Source organism: Pseudonaja textilis, chromosome 2 (assembly GCF_049901715.1).
Source record: "Pseudonaja textilis isolate UNSWEBS1 chromosome 2, rPseTex1.2, whole genome shotgun sequence".
NCBI lineage: Eukaryota > Metazoa > Chordata > Lepidosauria > Squamata > Elapidae > Pseudonaja > Pseudonaja textilis.
In genome coordinates, this window is record NC_141991.1 from 244,134,903 (window position 1) to 244,157,931 (window position 23,029).

Sequence of the window (23,029 nt, forward strand, 5' to 3'; positions counted from 1 at the left end):
ACCCAAGCAGGAGACCCTACACCATTTCTGACAAATGGCAGTCCAATCTCTTCTTGAAAGCCTCCAGTGATGAAGCTCCCACAACTTCCAAAGGCAGGCTGTTCCGTTGGTTGATTATTCTCCCTGTCAGAAAGTTTCTCCTTATTTCTAGGTTGAACCTCTCCTTGATCAGTTTCCATCCATTATTCCTTGTCTGGCCTTTGAGTGCCTTGGAAAATAGCTTGACCCCTTCCTCTCTGTGGCAGCCCTTCAAATATTGGAAGACTGCTACCATGTCTCCCCTGGTCCTTCTCTTCACTAGACTAGCCATGCCCAGTTCCTGTAACCGTTCTTCATATGTCTTAGTCTCCAGCCCCTAATCATCCTGGTTCTTCTTCTCTGCACTTTTTCTAGACATTCACCATCTTTTTTATAGTGTGGTGACCAAAATTGGATTATAAAACTTTGCGTGTGGGAGGGGGGAGGGGCAGTCTTTCTAAGATTTTTTTAAAAGAAGTTATCAATCCCATTTTGATACGGATACCAATCCTTTTGAAGATATGCTTGTTTCTGCAAAGTTTTCCCCAGAATGCTCCCTCTCTGATTTTGTCTGCATGTTGATTTTTCAAATAAGATTTTGCAAAATGGACTTGCAAAGTTCTGCTTAAATGACAAGAAACCGAAGGGGAGTGGGAAAGCTATTGGGATCATTCGGCTTGCAAGGGACACAATTGCTTGGGCTTTGGGTATTTTCCCTAAATATCCATCAAAATGAAATGACATACGCTTTTCTTTCTTTACAAAAATAGTAGCCAGAAACAGCACAAAAGGCAGGAAACTTTTCCAGAACATTGTACTTGTTGTGGTTAATTCCTTCCTATCATAGCAGATGGAAATGGAAGAAACGTGGTGACCAGATGTAATGCTAAGTGGGAATGACCTTGGGAAACAGAAGAGCCACAAACTAAACAATGGTCAGACAAGTGGCAGTTGAATCTGCAGAAGAAATTGGGTTATGGAAGGTGTCTCAGAAGGGATCCTTCCAATTTCTTGCTCTGTACAGATGAGCGGGGTGGGGTAGAGATGTATTTTCAGAACTTGCAAATTTCTTTTAATACAACCTTACAATAAAGGTAAAGGTAGCACCCCCATGGGCTTGCTTCTTTGTCTGAACTACCTTGCAAGGATGACATTGAGCCCAGAGAGAACGACATTTGCATTACTTTTTAGAGACTACTATCTCTGTAACTGAATCAGGGCTACTATTATATTTTTATGACCCTGTAATCCTTTGCTTCACAGTGGGGTTGGGATGACTGAGTGGAGCTGAGCATTTACTGGCCAGATCCCCTTCCTGACGCCTATGCAGGGTTTACAGCAGATATTTTCTCTTTGCGTCCTGATAGAGAAACATCTGTTGCTGCCTAACCCTAACTCTTATGAGCCTTCATCTCTAGGCCATTGTGCTACTCAGTCAGGGCTACCATCATAGTCAGATCACATTTTGACTCAGAATATTCATATTTAGACTGTCTATATAACATCTTCCAACAAAATGGATACCCTTGCAAACTTTATCAAAAAGCACTTGATCACTCAAACAATACAAGCTATGAAAAGAATATATTACCATACATCAACAAGTCTCAGATACAATCAACACGCTGTTACAACTATTGAGCATCACCATAGCACAGAAACAGACTAAAACTCTTCAAAACATCTTAAACAAACCAAAAGACCCAGCAGCCCAAGAAATAAAATCTGAAGTCATCTACAACATACATTGTAAGGACTGTAACAGTCACCATGTAGGACAGACAGGAAGAAGACTAGCAGAGTACATCCATGTACACCAACTAGCAGTGGGAAAACACAATGAAAACTCCTTAATTTCACATGGAGGGACTCAAATATAGTTTCAACTACAAAACTGTGAACATCCCAGACCAAACTAAATGCAAAAATTACAGAATTCCTAGAAGCTTGGCATTCAGACAAATCAGCTATCAACAGACACATAGAGATAAGCCACATTTACACAGCATTCACAGAGAGAATATAAAAACTAAGAAGGAAATAAAAAGATGAAAATCTCCAGCAGCCTACACTCAGATAAGCAGGGATTTACTCCAGACAAGCAAGCACATAGAAAACAATATCTTAATGAAGGAACTACTAAAGGGAACACTGTATATCAAAAATGACAGGGCAAACACTTTATATAAACAGGGATCAAACCTCAAGCACACTACCACTGATGATAGATGATGTTACTTAGTCAGGTAACAAAACATCTGCAAACAAAAGCTTAGAGAGCACCAAGAACTCAACAATAATTCAGATCTGTCCCATCTGGGTTTTTAAAAAAAGTAGTTGACTACATGCATTTTGAAAGATACAGACAACATTAAAAACAAGACCATCCCATTTGCACAGTCAACAAATACAATTCTATTCCCTCCTTAATGCATCAATCTCTTGTTGCATAGATAGTCAGGCATGGAAGTAACTGCCTCATTCCTAGGAGAAGACACATAAGACAGCTGTAGTCAAGGAAGTTATCCCAAAAAACCTTTCATATAGCAGATGAAAATATAAGAGACAGAAAGTGTTAGGCAGTTTTAATGCTACACGGAGGACTGGAAGACACAGCAACTGAAGATAACCTTGGAGGTCTCAAATAAACTAAATCAGTTTTTCCGAATTGGAACTTCACAAATAGAATCACAAATAGAGTAACAGAGTTGGAAGGAATCTTGGAGGTCTTCTAGTCCAACCCCCTGCTCAGGCAGGAAATCCTACACCATTTCAGACAAATGGTTGTCCTATCTCTTCTTAAAAACTCCCAGTGTTGGAGCATTTACAACTTCTGGAGGCAAGTTGTTCCACTGATTAATTGTTCTAATGGTCAGGAAATTTATCCTTAGTGCTAGGTTGCTTCTCTCCTTGATCAGTTTCCATCCATTGCTTCTTGTCCCGCCTTCAGTGCTTTGGAGAATAGCTTGAGTCCCTCTTCTTTGTGGCAACCCCTGAGATATTGGAACACTGCTATCATGTCACCCCTAGTCCTTCTTTTTCATTAAACTAGACCAGGGGTGTCAAACTCGCATTGTCACAGTGGCGTCACATGATGTATTGGGGCTTTCTCCCCCTTCGCTAAACTGGGTAGGGGCAGGGCCAGTATGTAACACATCTGGTCCCATTCCCAATTCCAGCAACTGTTCTTTATCTGTTTTAGCTTCCAGTCCCCTAATCAACTTTGTTGCTCTTCTCTGCACTCTTTCTAGTCTTGACACTTCTGAGAATTTAAAGACACTGGTTGACTTTATGATATTAATCTTGCCGAAAGTGTCCAGTCAATGGATCATGGATCTTTCTACAGACCATGTGGGATGAATGTGTTGGTTTCCCCAACACTACCACCAAAGCTTACAACCATTGACTAAGATAAATGTTTTTTAAACTTGACAACTGTAGCATGTGTGCACTTCAACTCTCAGAACCACCTGGTCAACTGGGAGTGAAGATCCATACCGCTTAAAGTTTGAAAAGGACTGTGATAGAATAATATATTTTTCAGGCATTCTCAGTCTACCAAGTTACAACATGGTTTTTAAACTGTTTTTAAAAAAATCATACCTTTTATCTGAAGTATTTCCTTTTCTCAGTCAAAATTGTATCAAATTCAGAAAAAGCACCACACACTTCTTCCAAAATGCTGTGCTACTTTACAATATTCACTTTCCCTTCCAAAAGTTGAGATATCCACATCACTTTAAATCTTAATTGAACCAATCTGGCACAGAACACCACTTACCAAAGCAACAGTTTTATGCCACAAAAGTAAGTGCACAATAAATGCATTTCTAGCTTTCAAGCACTTTCTCTTGTTCTTTTTATTATTTAGCTTTTCAAATTTCAGTTTGTTCTGGTGGTAGCGCGTAGGCAGGAAAATTAAGTGTAACCCAAATAATAGAAAATCCTTGCCTTTGATTTGTTTTATATTTATTCAAAATTGCTACATTGATGGTACCTATTCTGTGTTCTAACATGTGTAGTCAGAGCAAATACAGTAGATTGGTGTGTCTATTTATAACTGGTACCAACAGTGGCAACTTTTAAAAAATCATGAATATTTGGCAAACGCAGATTGACACAAGTGATAGAAGCCCAAGCTAAGTCCTTGTTTATACATCTCTCTGTGTGTCTGTATGTGTTGTGTATATATAGTACACATATACTGTATAGCAGAAAGTGTGAATTATAAATTAATGGTATTTTTTGTTTTTACTTTAAAAAGTTTTTGTTATTAAAAAACTGCCTTAAAAAGTGATACACTGAAATTAAACAACAGTGCTTGGTGAAAGTCTATTGTGAAATTCTCTAACCAAAGATACCATAATGCCTTGGTAAAGCCACACTTGGAATACTGCATTCAGTTTTGGTTGCCATGATGTAAAAAAGATGTTGAGACTAAAATGAGTGCAGAGAAGTGCAACAAAGATGATTAGGGGACCAGAGGCTAAAACATATGAAGAAGGGTTGCAGGAACTGGGTATGTCTATAGTCTAATGAAAAGAAGGACTAGGGGAGATATGATAGCAGTGTTCCAATATCTCAGGGGTTGCCACAAAGAAAAGGGAATCAAGCTATTCTCCAAAGCACCTGAGGGCAGGACAAGAAGCAATGGGTGGAAACTAATCAAGGAGAGAAGCAACTTAGAACTAAGGAGAAATTTCCTGACAGTTAGTATAATTAATAATTGGAACAACTTGCCTCCAGAAGTTGTGAATGCTCCAACACTGGAAGTTTTTGTAAGATGTTGGATAACCATTTGTCTGAAATGGTGTAGGGTTTCCTGCCTACATTTCTTAATTAGTTTTAGGCATGGATTAAAATCTGATTTTGGGAACATAGCTATTTTACTTCTCTCTCTCCCTCTCCTCCCTCCCTCCCTCCCTCTCTCCCCCCCTCTCTCCCCCCCTCCCTTTCTTCCAATTACTCTGGAGTTGCCCCTTTCTTTCTTACTTTTCTTTTATTGGCACTCCAATTTTGAGATGGCCACCCAGAATTCTCACTCCAGACCCAAATAATGAGGCTCAAATAGATCTGGGTATATTATGCAAAGATCTAACTCTTTGGAGAAGGCGGTAATGCTAGGAAAGAGGGAAAGAAAGTGATGAAGTGGACAACCAGAAGCAGGGTGGGTGAAATCAACTGCACCAGTGATAGTATTCCATTGGAAGACATGAAGGTCCAGGTCGGAGGGAGATCATCATGCAGAAAATCTATCTACGTGGTCATTAAGACTCAGTGATGGTTGAATGGCACGTAATCAATTAAAATATTGTGAGAAAAGGGAAAAGGGAAAGACCTGATATCCCTTTTCTGTCTTCTTTCTTTTGAAGATCTTGCTGCTTTGGGGGATGTTGTTCTGTCTCTAAAGATCTCTGGGTTGAACATTTGTTGTTAGTTGTGAAGTCATGTCCAACCCATCGCGACCCCATGGACAATGTTCCTCCAGGCCTTCCTGTCCTCTACCATCTTCTGGAGTCCATTTAAGCTCATGCATACTGCTTCAGTGACTCCATCCAGCCATCTTATTCTCTGCCATCCCTCTCTTCTATTGCCCTCAGTCTTTATGCTCTTCTCCAGTGAGTCCCCTTCCTTCTAATTTGGTGGCCAAAGTATTTCAGTTTCATCTTCAGGATCTGGCCTTCTAAAGAGCAGTCAGGGTTGAGCTCCTCTAGGACTGACCATTTTAATTGCCTTGCAGTCCAAGGGACTCGCAGAACATAGATTAGTTTTTTTTAAAGTATATGTTTTTTTAAATTTTACTTTTAAATTGCTCAGATTATTTGGAGCAAGTCTATAGTAAGACCGTGGGAAGTTCTCTGTCTTTTAGAATTACTTGTGTAATTCTGGAAATGGAGTTGCAAACTCTAGCAAAAAATGTTTGTATGGGTTCATTTGGTCTATTCTGTAGAGATTTCTTTTAGGAAAAATAATATTTGAAGGTGTCATAACCCTTTGCTTCAAATTTGGCTTTTATGTCGAGGATTGAATATATATTCCTGACTCTCAGGAAACATTTAGTCATAAAATTAGAAACTTCCAGACGAGGTTCTAAAACACAATGTGTAAGTGTAAAAGAGAAGTGAGCTTGTTCTGCCCTGCCCTGCCACATCAGTCAAAAGCTCTATTGTCGCCTCTAGGATTGTCGATCATGTGGGCATTTGTCAAGATTTTATGCACACTGTTATTTTGTCAGCTGATTTATGGGCTCTGTATGGGCCATTGAGCACCAACTTCAAAATTACATTTGTTGGAATCTTAAGATTCTTAGATCCAAAGCAAGTATTGGCATCACTGCACTGGCACTATACTGTGTAATCTAGAGAGAGAAGGATAGATTCTTGAGTCAGAATATAAAAGTCATTTCTTAGCAGAACGATCCAGTCTGTTTCTCTCTGTGCATGCTACATATTTTACTCACAGATAAATTAATCGAACACCACAATGCAACATGTTCTCAATGTAATGTGATTTGGATGTCCTATGATGCTTTTGGAAGAATATTTTAATTTTTAGAATATAACTAGATAGGCAAAGGATTATTCTAAGATCCAATTTGCATATTATGAGTATGAATTCAATAAACATCCTTTCTCCACACTGGATTCTTCAGCACATGAAATTAAGCTATGAAGTTCAATACTATGTGATATTTTCTGTAGCTAAATCAGTGGGATCAGATGGCAAGAAAAGTCAATTTCCTTTTAGAATCTTAAAAACAGCATTCCAGGGTTGTTGTTTTTTAAGTTTAGCAAGCAGGGACCTAAATGTTACCAACTCACATTTCTGGGTTCTTGTGAAATGAAACCAAAGTGAAAAACTATCAAACAGAAGAAATAATAATAAAAGAACAAATGTTCTTTTTTTAAAAAAAATGTAAGAAAAGTGACAATACAATGTCTCAAAAAGTTGATTAAAGTTTTATCGAGTAAGGACTCCCAGATTGAGAGGTGATTTTTTTTTTCCCCCTATCGCAAGTGTATACATATGTATGAATACAGGCATGTACCTTACCAAGATGCTTTGAAAATTCAATCTATCATCCACAAAAGTATGTATGTTATGGAAATTATGCTGGGCTTAATTTTACTTAATGTGAATTATTCAAAGCATAGCAGGGAGACGGGGAAAAACATACAAAGGAGCCTGACATTTTAATTGGTCCTTCAGAACAGACAAAACAATTTCCTCTCCAGGAAATTTACATATCTCCCATCAAAACAGTTGCCTCATGTGAGCAGAACTTCATTAACAAGATTAATTATCATGCCGGTCCCTGCTCATCAGGTGTGCTAGTCAGGTGAAGAGGTGAACGCAAGGGAGGGAAAGTAAGGATTAGCACTGATTCTAAAAGGAAAGGAGATATAGAAAGAACATCTTACCTTGATCATTAGCCATTTTGTCAGGATGTTCCACTGCAAAGCAAATACAATATTGTCAGATTTTTGACATGTTCTGGGATGTACATTGACACATCAAGTCAACAGTTATGTTAACTATGTTTTATTTCAAGATGGTGCCACTTCACACTTATCCTTGGCAGATTGATGGGCAGAAAAGGCGAGATTTTAGCATTTCTCAGAGTCATTTTGAGGGGCTGGAAACGCAAGTGTGACTTGGATCATCTGTGACTCATTACTAATGAAGTTAGATGTTGCTTTTCTGAATGGGGGGGAGTAATCCACATTGTTTTCTTTTTAGATGTGAGGTATCATCTGGAAAGCTTAATTAAATGTGAAAATGAGATGGAAGAGAGATTGTTCCTTTGAATAATTAGACATGAATCCTTCTGTGTGATAGTTCTAAAAGCTAGTTCTGAAAGCTAGTTCTGACTGAAGTAGTTAACATTTTAAGCCCTTTCAAAAAGGTGATCTTGCTGGCTTTTCATGATAATTTTCAAAAGAAAGATTCAATTACAAAGGGTCTGGTGAAATGCTTTTTACATATTGCTAGAAGTCCTGAAGTACAGCCACAAACTCTTCATTAAACTGTAGGCAATAACCCAACTCGAGTTCAAAATCAAATAGAAACCTAAACATTATCCTATTGTTTCAAAAACCAAGGTGTTTTTCCAAAAGAGCTTTCTCGGTGCTTTCCCTTGAAAATGTTTCGCTTCTCATCCAAGAAGCTTCTTCAGTTCTGAAGAAAAGCACCTTTGGGACAACCATGATTGGAATGATTGAGAATCTCCATGGACATATTGTTTCAAAATATTTGACAAGTAAAAGAAGAAGGTTCCCAGGCACTTTGCCTAACAATGCTGTACAACAGGGGTGTCAAACTCAAGTCCAGATCCAGCCTGTGGGGTGCTTAGATCTCGCCTGTGGGGCTGCCTTGGAAACTGTGAAGGACCGGCCCATGGTGCCTCAGCAAAAACAGAGCTCAGGAGGGTCACACATGGCTGTCCTGAGGTCCATTTTCGGCTACGATGGCTTCCTGCAACCCTCTGCTAGTGAAAACAGAGCTCAGGAAAGCCGCACACAGCCCTTCCGAGTTCTGTTTTTTTCTGGCAGAGCGCTCAGGCCACCACAGGCATCCCCAACACGAGTGATGTTGAGCTGGTCACACCTACCCTGGCCAGGCCCACCCAGCCTCCCAAGATCAAACACAACCCTGATGCGCCTCTCAATGAAATCAAGTTTGACATCCCTGCAGAACACTATCTTTATTTGTTAGCCATGTGTCAGAGAGACTTCTGAATAGGACTATCACTGATTGTCTAACCTTATTCCTCTTCACTCTGTTTCTGTCCAAATCAGAGGATACTTCACATGATTTTCCTAGAGCTAAGTTAACTCATCTTCATGATTCCTCATACTGTGTCAAAGAGACTTCTGAATAGGACTATATTCAGCTGGTACAGAGTGCAGCGGCACTGGCGGTTATGTGTCTCTTAGAACAGAGTGTGTTATACTTTTCTTCCTGAACTACATTGGTTGCCATTTTGTTTCTGTGTTCATTTTTTTCATTGGTTCGCATTGCATTTTTTTGAGTTCTACTGAGGAAAACCTTCAAGATCTAAATATTTAGGAACTGTTTTCATATGGTTAAAGAAAAATATATATTGTAGTTAGGCAGGAACAATTGGGTTTTTCTTCTTTGTTTTTGGTGGAGGGGTGTGAGTTCTGTTTTGGTATTTATAACAATTAACTAGAGTTCCATCCCTCTTTCTCTATTGAACTGGCAGCCAGGATCCCAAGTAAGATAAAAAAAAAACACTTGGCAGATTTTCTTAAAATTGCTCTAATTGAAGAGTTGGCTGAGATGTAGGAATACTCTCTCTATGAATTGCAGTGCTCTGACAATATTTCCAACACTCTCCATTTTCAAATTCTCAGGGCAGGAGGAAAGATCTCCATTTTAGTTTCCTATTTTACAAAAAAAAAAAATTGCTCCTCTGTCCAACTGTAATGAAAGAAAGCATATTTGCATCAAGGCAATATAAAAGTATTTCTGACATAATGGGATGGCAAATAGCAGGCTCGTGTCCCAGAAATGATACAGTGTGATCCACTCAAGTTTGAAACTTTATTTGCTTACACCAAATAGACAGAATCTTGCAAGGTTAAAGCTATATAACCTTCTAACTTTTTAATCTCTCTCTTTTTAAATCTATAGTGTCAGAGCTCCCACAATTTCTAAAGGCAAAGCCATTGGTTGATTGTTCTCAATATCAGAAATTTTCTCCTTAATTCTAGGCTGGTTCTCCCCTCATTAGTTGCCAATCGTTGCTTCTTGTTCTGTGTTTAGATACTTTGGAGAATAGAATTAGATCAGGAGTGTCAAACTCCATTTCACTAAGGGATGCACCAGGGTTGTGTTTGACCTCAGGGGCCTGGGGGTGTGTCCAAGATGGGCATGGCTGGGATAGACATGGCCAAGGTGGGCATGGCCAGATCGACATCATTTGTCGAGGCTCTGTTTTTGGCCATAACAGTCTCCTTGGGTTCTGTTTTCACTGGCAGAGGGCTGCAGGAGGCCATTGCAGCTGAAAACGAAGCCTGGGAGGGCTGTGCATGGCCCTCCCAAACTCAATTTTTGCTGGCAGAGGCACCATGGGCTGGTCCATAATGTTTGCTGTTTCCAGGGGGGGCCCACATGCCAGATCTAAGCACCCCATGGGCCGGCATTTGACACCCTTGCCTTAGATATTGTGTGGATTCCCTCTTTGGGATGTTCTGCCTCCTCTCTGGGAAACTGGGTGCTTCTGACAACATTCTCGTCACTTCACCTACACATTGCATCACAGTAAGATGACCTTATATCATCTTCCTATAGAACAGGATTATCTGCTACTTCTACCTATTCTCAAAGAGACATGAGTAGGATTCCAAGGATGAAGCCGAACAGTGGCCTGCTTTCAATTCTACCTAATGAAAGATTCATACATGTCCAAGAATACTAAAGGATATCCCATACAGTATTCATCTCATGTATATGAAGAAGTGTCTTAATAGGGTTTGTCAGAGAAAGTGTATTGTTTGAAATTTGTCCCTTGGCAAAGGCACTTGCTAAGAACCTTTAATATTCAGTTGCCTTACAGAATCCAGTCTGCAATTAAAATTAATGTGAAAATTGGAAGTGACAGTTTTGAATAAAATTATGCCACAGATGGAGCAGAGGAGAATAATTCTCATCAATCTGACTCTTCCCAAATTCCCAATTTTAGGTCTAGGTGAAAGCTAGCACAGCCTCGTAATGAATGATTTGAAAAACCAAAGGATTCACTTGCTGGCATGATATGAATATAGGCTACTGTTTTGAACTGATACTTTTAGTTAACTACATTCTTGAATGGAGCCACTCATCTCCCAATGTTCAGTTGCTCATGGAAATGTTGCAACAGAAACATGCATGCTGTGAAATGGTGTTTCGCACTCAGAATACTCCACACTTGGAATACTGTGTCCAATTTAGTCCCAGTGACACAAAAGAGATGCCAAGTCCCTAGAAAGAGTGAAGAGAAAAGCAACTAAGTTGATAAGGGGCCTGGAGGCTAAACCATATGATGAATGATCAAGGGAATTAGGTATATAGGAGCTATGGTGGTGCAGTGGTTAGAGTGCAGTAATGCAGACTACTTCTGTTGACTTCCAGCTGACTGCAGTTTCAATCTCACCAGGCTCAAGGTTGACTCAGCCTTCCATCCTTCTGAGGTGGGTAAAATGAGGCTCCAGATTGTTGGGGGGCAGTAGGCTGACTCTGTAAACTGCTTAGAGAGGGCTGTAAAGTACTGTAAAGTGGTATATAACTCTGAGTGCTGTTGCTATTGCTATATTCTGGTCTAATGAAGAGAAGGACAAGGTGTGAAGTGATAGCTATCTTCCAGTACTTGAGGGGGTGTTACAGAGAAGAGTGGGTCAACTTATTCTCCAAAGCATCAGAGGGCAAGACAAGAAACAATGGTTTGAAGCTTATTAAAGAGAGATCCAATCTGAAATCAAGGAGAAATTTCCTGAAAGTAAGAACAATTCATCAATGGAACATCTTGTCTCCCAAAACTGTGGGTGCTTCAATTTCAAGAAAAGTTTGGACAGTCATTTGTCTGGGATGTACTAAGGTCTCCTGCCTTGAGCAGAGGGTTGGACTAAATGACCTCTAAAGTATCTACCAGCCCTATGAATCTATGATTTTAAATTGTTCTGCTATAAACAGAGTGGAAGGCTGGAAGCGAAGATTTGCTTTTTGCACGATTCAGTCTATGGACCAGTTGTGGCATTTCTGTCCATTTGTACATATGTCAAGAATGGCTGGCTTCTTTGACTATTGTTACCCAAGCACACCTAACTTCCGTCAAAGTATAATTTAGCATCGCTGTTACCAATTATGTAACAGTAATTTATATACCTCCTCAAGGAGTAAGTAATCCCCATTTCTCAAGAGTCCTGGGTTTTTTTGGAAGTCTGGCTGGAGTCAGCTAAGGTGGCACAAAAAAGTATGTTTATTTTTATTTGATTTACATTAATGTATGTCATAAATATGAACCGGGACTTAAAGAAGAGGGAGCTAAATATTGAACTGGAAAAAAATAATAATTGTCAAATTGTTCAAGATACTTAAAAGTAGTATTATATTTTTTTCATTAGATTATATGTACTGTAGACAACCACAATTTACAAATTATTATAGTCTTCCAAACTTTATAAGCACACATTTGCAGAACTCAATTATTCTTTTTCTCATGCATCCTTCGTCCACGTGAAATAGAATGCCTTAAGCTCCGTGTCTCTTTAACTCTCTCCGTGGGAGCCTACACATAGTAATTGTTAACTTTCCCTTCTATGCAACATCAAACATATTCTTTAGCATTCTAAAAGGGAAAAATCCATGATTATACTGTATCATCCAAAAGGTAAGCCAACTATCGGAAGCTCTTTGCATCATATATGGGGAAACAGATATATTGGGGAGAAAAATAAATCAGTTTTAATGTGATGCTCCTCAATCCTTTTAGAGTCGAAAGACATTACATATTCACACCAAGGCTTTTAATGTATTCTGCATAGGATTTTAGAAAACAGAATGAAATGAGAATCGCCCCCCCTTTCCTTTTTAAATGCCTCTCCTGGCTGATCTAAATTTCTTTTCTCTACAGAATTTTGTGATATCTGACATAAATTCCACCAAGGGCATGATTCCGAATTCATTAACTGATTAGATAACCAGGTCTGTCTATTCCACCATGTCTCATTGCGCAGCAGTTATTATACTTGAATGCTGTGTCACTTGCCTTTTTTTACAAGCCTCTAACACCCCTTTTCCCTTCCCTTTTGTACACAGTAAAAGTAAAATTGGTAGAGGGGCAACATTTAGATCTTGGTTCATTATCAAGGAAACAAATGAAAACTTGTTTAGTCAGGAATCTCAAATCCTTAAAGAAGACTTCAGAACCCATGAGAGGGTAAATCAGCTATCTTCAAAAAAAAAAAAAAAAACTCATTAAAGCAGCTACCTCTTTCCCAGTGGTTGCCACATGCGTGTGCATGGTTAGCCCCTTTAGCAGAAGTGTGCGCAGACTGAATACACTACTAGGGACACTACTAGGAAATCTCAAGCTGGTTTGGGAAATCAAAAAGAACATCCTGGAAGGAGATAAGGGCAAAATGCTTCCATATTATCGCCAGAGCAACTACATCAGCAGGGTCATGTGGTTCTATTCTATTCTATTCTATTCTATTCTATTCTATTCTATTCTATTCTATTCTCATTCCATTATTCTATTCCATTCCATTCCATTCCACTCCACTCCTGTTCCGTTCTGTTCTGTTCCATTCCATTCTGTTCCGTTCCACTCCACTCCATCAATAGCCAGCAAAATTTTAAAGAACAAAAACAGAGTGAAACAAATACCTAGAATGATATATTAACAACTAGCAGAATAAATAGCAGAATATAACATCCATTCCTCTATTACTGTGTTAACACTGTTGTTACCCAGGTTATAAATCTGAAATATTAATCAGCATAAAACAAAAACTATCCAGGCAGTTTTCAACTTACAACCATTCGTTTAGTGACCGAAGTTCCAGCAGCACTGAAAAAAAAATGACTTATGGCCGTTTTTCACACTTACAACCCTTGCAGCATCTACATGATCACATGCTCAAAATTCAGATGCTTGACAACTCGCATTTATTTATGATGGTTGTGGTGTGCCAGGCTCATGTGATCCCCTTATGTGACCTTCTGACAAGCAAAATCGAGGGGGGGGATTCACTTAACAACCTTGCAACTAACTTAACAACTCCAACGGTTCACTTAACAACTCTGGCAGGAAACATCACAAAATGGAGCAAACTCACTAAATTACTATTTTGCTTAGCAACAGAAATGTTGAGCTCAACTGTGATGGTAAATCGAGGACTATCTGAATATCCTCTACTTTATGCAGTAAAATTTTGACTCGAGGAACCCTTTGAATTGTTGACTGATGTCGACTGATGTCCTACCAGTCAACCGCAACAATACAAGAGCACACAACAGATACAAACTCAATGTAAACCGCTCCAGACTCGATTGCAGAAAGTACAACTTCAGCAACAGTGCCTGGAATGCACTACCTGACTCTGTAGTTACATCCTCTAACCCCCACTCTTTTAACCTCAAACTAACCACTATTGACCTTACCCCATTCCTAAGAGGTCTGTAAGGGGTGTGCATAAGTTCACCACCGTGCTTCCTGTCCCTGTCCTATTGTCCCCATTTATTTGTACCTATTTCCTGTTTTCTTACTCATGTGTATGCTTATACCTGTTATCTTGTAAGCGATCGACAAATCAAATAAATCAAATAAATCAATAATAAATTTGATGATGATGATGAAGAAGAACCATCAAAGCCTGTTCTCTCTCTTTGCAATGCATTAGAACCAGGGGTGGGATTCCACTGGTATAACAACTGGTTCAGTGATCACGCGCTTTGCGTGCGCATGTGCACTTTGTGTGCATACTCCAAATTTTAAAAAGCTCTAACACTTTACCTTCTACTGCAGTCCCTGTGAATAAAACAGCTGAGGTGCAGCAAACTGCTCTGCTGCACGAATCAGCTGTACTTTAAAAAATAAAGAAATAAAGCACAGGAAAGAACAGGGATGGGTGGGCGGGCCCACATACTCATCACAGCAAACCAGTTCGCTGCTAGCTGATCTTCAGAGCCAAGGGTTTGCCTGAACTGGTCCAAACCGGTAGAATCCCACCCCTGATTAGAACCCCATGGATGGTTTTAGCAAAGGGGAATTCAAACTTGCCCACAGTCTGTTGAGGGAATGTTAAATGGAGAGAAAACAATGCAAACAATCCTTCTAAATTTCTATTAATCCATTTAAGCTGCTTCTAGGTGGGGAGGCAGTTTCTGATATTCAGTTTAATTCTGCAGCAACTGGTCTTGACACTCAGGAAGATTATGCAAGACTGGGAGATTTTGTCATGCAAAAGATTGCCAAGAAAAGTATTATTTCAGGCTTGGAAACTGGACACTTGTGCTGCACAGTCTGTCAAAGGGGGTGTGGATGGACATTTCTGATGAAGATGATGTGATGATGTTACCCATCCAGTTATGCCCAAGTCAACTCTGAAGCTGGCCTGACTGAGGCCATCATGGAGGCTTCAGTATTGTTACCCTGGTAAGGAGGGATAGGAAGAGGGGAATAGTTGGGGTTTTGTAGCCAAAACAAAATAGTTTCCCCTGAGAACCAAGGACATTTCCACAGGTGGCTGAAGAGAGGAGGAGTGAAGTTTCCAAGCAACCAGACAGCACCTCGATTGGGCCATGTGACTGATTGGTTGGGAAAGGGGAAAAAGTTTTACTTTTAATTAGGTGAAAACCATAGGAATCTTTAGAGCCAGTTTTCACCAGTCTGTGCCAATATGAGATATTCAATAAAACTGTTCTTTAAGGAATCTACTTGCCTCAGAGTTCTGTTTGCTATGAGTATATTACTTGGAACCCTGATACCCAACTCTTGCCAATGATGAGAATTCAATGATTCTATTGGGCAGGCCTCCCCACATCTTCCAATCTAGCACTACATCTTTTGAATTTTTCTATGGTCTGGCCGGTGTCAGCTTTGATGGTGTCCAGCCATGATATTCTTTGTATTATTTCTAATCTCCCCAAACAACAATTTCATTTTCTCCCAGAGCAGCTCAGGCAAAAAATAGGGCAGCTTCAGTTTTTATATGGTTGTTCGTCACCACTCAACTATCTGTCTGACTAGCAAGCTGACTCAGCACCCTGTCTCTTGTCAAATACAATCTGAGAGGTCTTGGTGTGCTTAAGGGAACATACCTTGCTGCTTAAAACAAATTCAAGGGAAGCACTTGACATGATTTGTTGAAGTTTTAATTAAATGGATAAGTAAAGCACAATAAAGGCTCTTAGGGCAGAAAGAAGGAAACAATTGAGGGATAGAATCAAGATCATGTGAAGTGTTAATACCACTTTATAATGTTTTGGTAAGGCCATTGCATCCAGTTTTGGTCACCACAAAGTAAAAAAAGATGTTGAGACTCTAGAACGAGTGCAGAGAAGAGCAACAAAGATGATTAGGGGACTGGAGGCTAAAACATATAAAGAATGGTTGCTGGAATTGGGTATGTTTACTTCAATGAACAGAAGGACTAGGGGTGACATGATAATAGTATTCTAATATCTAAGGGGTTGCCACAAAGAAGAGGGAGTCAAGCTATTCTCCAAAGCACCTGAAGGTAGAACAAGAAGCAATGGATGGAAACTAATCAAAGAGATAAATTTCCTGACAGTGAGAACAATTAACCAGTGGAAAACCTTGCCTCCAGAAGTTGTGAATGCTCCAACATTTGAACTTTTTAGGAAGATATTGAATAACCATTTGTCTGAAATGATGTAGGGTTTCTTGCTGGCTGAGGAATTCTGGGACTTAAAGAGCACACATCTTAAAGTTTCCAAGGTTAAGAAACCTGGTGCAAACAATACCCTCTACACTTCTTTTGACACATTGTACAGTACAATTGCATTATTGTGGTCAGTTTTTCCTGTTCCTGCTTCCTTGCAATAGAGAAAGCTTACTTGGGTTTTGTTTTTCCAAACTGATGCTATTTCTCTGTAGTTGTAGGCAGTGCCCTTAGTATGAGAAATATGAAATGAATGCTATTGGTTAAGTACAATTAGGCTGAATCTTCATTTCAGGATATTATATTCCAATTACCATGTATATTGGTATTTAACATTGTGCTACTTTAGCCTGTAATTGCAAATAATCTTTATGATTATAAAGGGAAGGCAGGGTATAGACCCTGTCAGTCAAATAATTTTGACTGGTAGGGTCTAGGAAGAGGATCTATTCTGCCACTGCCCCTGAACATCTTTCTTTCAGAGATAAGGAAAGCCCCCAGTCTCTTAGCTTTCCACAAAGGGGTCAAAACCAGAATGTGTAGCTTTATGTTGGAGACATAGCAGCCCACAGGGTCATGGGTGTGCTTGGCCTCATGAGACACCCACAGGTATTAACAAGTGCTAAAAAGGCACAGCGGCTAAGCTGCTGAGCTTGTCGATCAGAAAGGTCGGCAGTTCGGCAGTTCGAATCCCTAGCGCCACCTAACGGAGTGAGCTCCCATTACTTGTGCCAACTTCTGCCAACCTAGCAGTTCGAAAGCATGTAAAAATGCAAGTAGAAAAATAGGGAACACTTTGGTGGGAAGGTAACAGCGTTCCGTGCCCCTTCGGTGTTTAGTCATGCCGGCCACATGACCATGGAGACATTTTCAGACAGCGCTGGCTCTTTGGCTTTGTAACAGAGATGAGCACTGCCCCCTAGAGCCAGAAACGACTAGCACATATGTACGAGGGGAAACTTTACCTTTAACTCACCCCGCATCTTGCAACTCTTCAACATTTGAAATTTTGTAATATTTATAGCATTTTATTTTTTTAAAAAAATATTCTGTTTATAATGCTTAATTTTACTGATTAAATTGTACACACACACACGGAGCCCCTCTCTGAGGGAAATAAATGATTAAGTAGTATGAAATGTAAACAATCAAACAAACAATGACTTTAATTTAAAAGGTTTCAATTCCCCCTCTCCCAACATAGCTGCCTCCTTTTTTATAACCTCATGGAAATGATTGTAACTATAAGTTCTTAAAACAGAGGCAATTATGATCAGCCTTCCTTCAGGCTCTGTTCAGCTAGATGTTCCAGTCTGGGGGCAAATTTAACTAAGGAATATTGGAGAATACATTTCCAATCCCTGAAAATGTTGTGAGAAAGCATTTCTCAGCCTTTTTCATAAAGGGAATAAAATCTTCTAACCAAATTGAGAAGTGGCTTTTGTTTACAGTTCTGGCTGACACAGATCCTCCTCTGACTTCCCTTTTCTTTCCTTCCTACTACTTGATGTAAGAAGAATAGGAGGGCTGTTCATGTTTTAGCAGTCGGGCTGATCATTGTTTTACCCCCTAATTCCTTGAAGATAATATTTTCCCCACAATGATCTGGAATGACACTACACCATTATAAGGAAAATAAAAGAGTATCGGAGCTGCATTATAAAAGGGGAGGAAAGGAAATGAGATGATCTAAAAAAGAGCAACCATCAACTGCCAGCTTCCAAAGTAAGAAGTATCAGTGATAGATCATTACTTTAATCTAATGATTAAACAAATGATTACTCCCCTGTAACAGTTCTTTGAATGCCATCTGTGCTTCGTTTATAACGGTGCAAAATCTACACGTGATGCACTAAAGCCACAAAGGGTACCAGGAGGTTCAGTGGTGGAATTCAAAATATTTTACTACCGGTTCTGTGGAGGCACGTGGAGCATTCTAAAACAAGTAATTTTAAGCATGAAAACTTACCTTACCGTCAGCGCTGGTGTTAGGAATGTAAGTCACCTAACAGCTATTTGGGTTGGAAATATATGAACCAGGATAGACATTTTAATACTGTATCTTTAAGAAAATACTAAAACTGTAATTGGGTGTGGTTTCTCAAATGGCCATAAGATGGAGCCAGAAACCTGGGTTGTCTTAGTCTTAGTCTCAGAAGAGAGTGTGTCTCAGTGAGACTCTGTTTCCTTCTGTTGGAGAGTATTGCTGTTCCTCCATTTTTCCTAATTGCCTGTTATTCATGGATTTGATGTAAGCCTGATAGTGAACTGTTTTTTGACACTGGACTTCGTTATTGGATTATCCCTGGACTGAAAACTGACTGATCTTCCCTGTGAATGACTTTGGACTGCCTATTTTGAACTTTGCTTAAACCTTTATGGAAAGTAAAAACCTACATTTACTGTACAGTGTACCTGTGTGTTGTGTGTGTATTATTCAAACACTACTCTCAGATACGTCTCCCTGTATGCACTCATTCTCCTAACAGGGAATTTCCTCAACAGCTGGTGAGTAAAACAGCTGAGGTGTGGTAATCTGCTCTGCCATACCTATCCGCTCAGCTACAAATGAAGGAAACATAGGACAGGAAAGGGTGGAGGCAGGTGGGCGGCGCCAACTCCTGACTGGCGGTACCAGATCGCTAGAACTGGTGCAAACTGGCAGCATACCACCACTGAGTAGGTTGCTTATCTGTGTCTCTGATTCTACATGTGATCATTTGTACATTGGCACACATGGTTTACATTAATGCATGTGATATTTGGTGATACAAGTGTAAATTGCATGAACATAAAGGGGAATGTGGTAAGTCTCTCAAGCAGGGATTCCTGAACCTTTCCACACAACCCTATTGTTTCTCACCCATACCTACACACATACTTTCATGAGAGCTTTTTTCTGCCTTTTGCCACCATGCATTCTTTAAGAAGAAAAGTCCCCCCTGTATCTTTTTACTCAGAAGGAAAAGAGTGAAAAATCCCACTCTTGGTTGTCTTGCCCCTTCTGTAACTTAGCAGAGTATTTGTGGCATCAGAGATGGCTAAATTCCCAAGCAGGCTTAGGTTACTGATTGCAGAAAAAAATACATGTTTTTATTATGTAAAACAAAGTTAAGGAATTAACCAAAGACAAAGAGAAAGGGAAAATATGCAGGCTTTACATCAGCAGCTAATCTTCATGGCAGGAATGCACATCTACCCAGCAAAACACAATACAGCAAGAATAAAATAAGACTCAGAATATATTAGCGCTCTCAGATCAATCCATCAGTCAGCATTCTAAAAGGATCCAACTTCATAACTAGCTCTTTTGTTTCCCTGTGAATATTTTATTTTGATTTTCCACCCTTCTCCTTAGCTGGGACAGTTTTCTAACTCAGCTGAAATCATGCTAGAAGGATATCTTTCCTTGTCTTTAACCCTACTAGAGAGAGACGAAGATTCACATCAATGGTTCAGTACCTGAATTTTGTACGGTTTGCTGATCTTTTACTACAATTTAGATGTATAGGTTTAGATTTGATTAACTCTTTAATGTTTAGAGACATTTAAAATCATTAAGAGTTGTTAACCTAATTTTATGAAGTTTCTTCTCCAGTAACACTGTAGTGCAAACCAGGGCACACAAACCTTTGCCAGACCAATTCTTGAATACAGCTCATCTGCCTGGAATCCACACTGTATAATGGACATAAATACAATTCAGTGAGTCTAGAGATATTTCACAAGAAGAGTACTCCACTCCTCTGCTCGTAATAGAATATCTTATGCTACCAGGCTTGAAATTTTGGACCTGGACAATCTAGAACTATGCCACCTATGGTCTGATGTAAGCTTAGTATACAAAATTGTCTGCTACAATGTCCTACCTGTCAATGACTACCTGTCAGACTATCTGTCAACAACTACCTGTCAATGACTACTTCAGTTTCAACCCCAATAACACACAGGCAAACAATAGATATAAACTCAAAGTAAACCACTCCAAACTCAATTGCAGAAAATATGACTTCAGCAACAGAGTGGTCAATGCCTGGATTCTGAGTGGGCACTACCTGACTCTGTTGTTATATCCTCAAACCCCCAAAACTTTAACCTTAAATTGTCTACCATGGACCTCACTAGATTCCTAAGAGATCTGTAAGGGGGCATGCATAAGCAAACCAGCGTGCCTACCGTCCCTGTCCTACTGTTCCCATTTATTCGTACTCATTTGTTATGTATATACTTACATCTGTTTCAGAGGTGATATTCAGCAGGTTCTGACCAGTTCTGGAGAACCAATAGCAGAAATTTTGAGTAGTTCGGGGAACCAGCAAATACCACCTCTGACTGGAGATTTTACAGTATCCTTCCCCTGCCATGCCCACCAGGCCACGCCCACAGAACCAGTAGTAAAAAAAATTGAATCCCACCACTGACCTGTTTATACTTATATGTTTATATGTTATGTTCATAGGGATAAGATTGCTTCAGAGAAAGAGAGAGAGAGGGAGAGAAAGAGGGGGAGAGAGAGACGGGGGGAGAGGGAGAAGGAGAGGGAGAAGGAGAGGGAGAGGGGAGAGAGAGAAAGAGAGAGAGAGACAGAGATTTCTTCCATACAAACATGTCCAATTCTTGAAGGCTACCTTACGAAGTCTCTGAAGATCTCTTAGCAAGATTTCAGAAGTTGTTTGCCATTGCTTACTTCCTAGGGAGGATGCGGAGGGCCCAAGGTCTCAACAGGCTTTGTGTCTAACATGGGACTAAAACTTACAATCTACTGGTAAGACCTATTTCCCATTATTTATCTTCTAAATGAAGGATTCTCAAAATGTATTCAAGGAACTTTATGCTCTATGGGATACAGTTTTAACTTAATATCTATAGATAAAATACTGCCTTAAAGATCTATAGTCAGCACACAGGACATAAATATTATTATTTTTTTGTAGAGAGCAAAACTTTTAATGTTATTGAACTTTGGTGGAACCATGAAATAATTCAACTGAACTTTTAATATTCCAGACAAAAAAGGATCTCCTCTACTCTGAAAAACTGAATCACAACAAATAAGCTAAGCCTAGGTCAAAAACAGCAGTATCGGCGGGGTCTGTTTGTGCCCAGGTATTTGCTTGGATTGTGGTGTAGAGATTTTTTTGTTTGTGAGTGCAGGCTTCCAGATAATTGACAGTCTGGTGGAGTCATCTCTTCTATTCATACTATCAGGTCTTTTATCAATCTCTATGGGTTCTCTGATAATTCTGTAGCTGGGCTTTTCTATAGTAGCTAGGGTTTTGGCATCATTGAAGTCAATGCTATGACCTTTGGCTTTCATGTGTTGGACTAATGAGGAAGTGTATTCCAGCTTTTATACTGCATTTTTGTGTTTATCAAGGCGGGTACTTATCCTCCTATTGGTCTGTCCGATGTATGTGGCAGAGCATGATGCGCAGGGTACTTCATATATGCCTTGGTTTTCTAGGTCAATTTTATCTTTGGGGTTTCTTAGGATGGCTGTTATTTTTTTGTACATTTTGAAGGCAATCTTGACGTGATGCCTGTGTAATATCTTACTGATTTTGTCTGTTTTACCTCTTAAGTAGGGCAGGACAGCTATTCCATAGGTCTGTTCATCTTCTAAGTCTCTCTCTCTCTCTCTCTCTCTCTCTCTCTCTCACACACACACACACACACACACACAGTGTCTCATACACACACACACACACACACAAATATGGTGCAATATATAATATATACAATACAATACACAATGTATTTTGTGAGTGTGTATTATTGTATATATTGCATATATATTGTGTTGCATATATTGCATATATATTGTATTGTATACATATTCTATATTTATTGCTGGATGAAGGCGTCTTTTGCATGTTCCCAACCAATACGGTCCTGAGCTTTCTTTTGCCAATTGGGCCCACAACACTTTCTGATGTTGTCAATCCATCTTGTTTTTGGTCTCTTTCTTTTGATCAAGTGGGATCCATTCTATGACTGCCTTGGTTCACCTGCCTTCAGTTCTTCTTGCTATGTGACCAGTCTGTTTCCATTTCAATTTCCATTTTGCTCTCTTGATGATATCATATACCTTCATTGGTTCTCAAATCCATGTGCAGATCATCATATCTTATCCTGTAAGGCTGAGCATGTATCTTTCTGTGGCTCTTTGCGCCACTTGTAGTTTTGTATTGATTGTGAGTTTAGCGTCCATTTTTCATCAGCATATGTTAGTATAGATAGAACACACTGATCAAAAACTTTTCTCTTCAGGAATAAAAGGAAGTTGTTCTTGAAAATTATGCTTACAGTAGCTTGCTGAATGCCTGCCAACCACATTTAACGCACCATTCAATTTCCTTTATTATATCATCTTCCATTGAGATCCACTGGCCAAGGTTTATGTAGTGGTCTACTATGTCTAGTTCCCCCTCCCTCCCTCTCCTTCCTTCCTTCCTTCCTTCCTTCCTTCCTTCCTTCCTTCCTTCCTTCCTTCCTTCCTTCCTCCCTCCCTCCCTTCCTTCCTTCCTTCCTTTCTTTCTTTCTTGAATTTAGTAAATATAACCTGGCTCTCTTTCAGGTTTATTTGTAAGCCGATTTTTGTA

At 39.6% G+C, this 23,029-nt stretch overlaps 1 protein-coding gene across 1 annotated transcript in view; it reads right to left on the reverse strand.

The window, feature by feature from the left end:
* Positions 1 to 23,029, reverse strand: part of DCC (DCC netrin 1 receptor) — a 1,175,771-nt gene that overhangs the window by 96,160 nt on the left and 1,056,582 nt on the right. Inside the window, exon 21 of the mRNA XM_087927493.1 lies at positions 7,440 to 7,472. Coding sequence (XP_087783619.1) covers positions 7,440 to 7,472 — 33 coding nt within the window. The remainder of the gene's footprint in view (positions 1 to 7,439; positions 7,473 to 23,029) is intronic.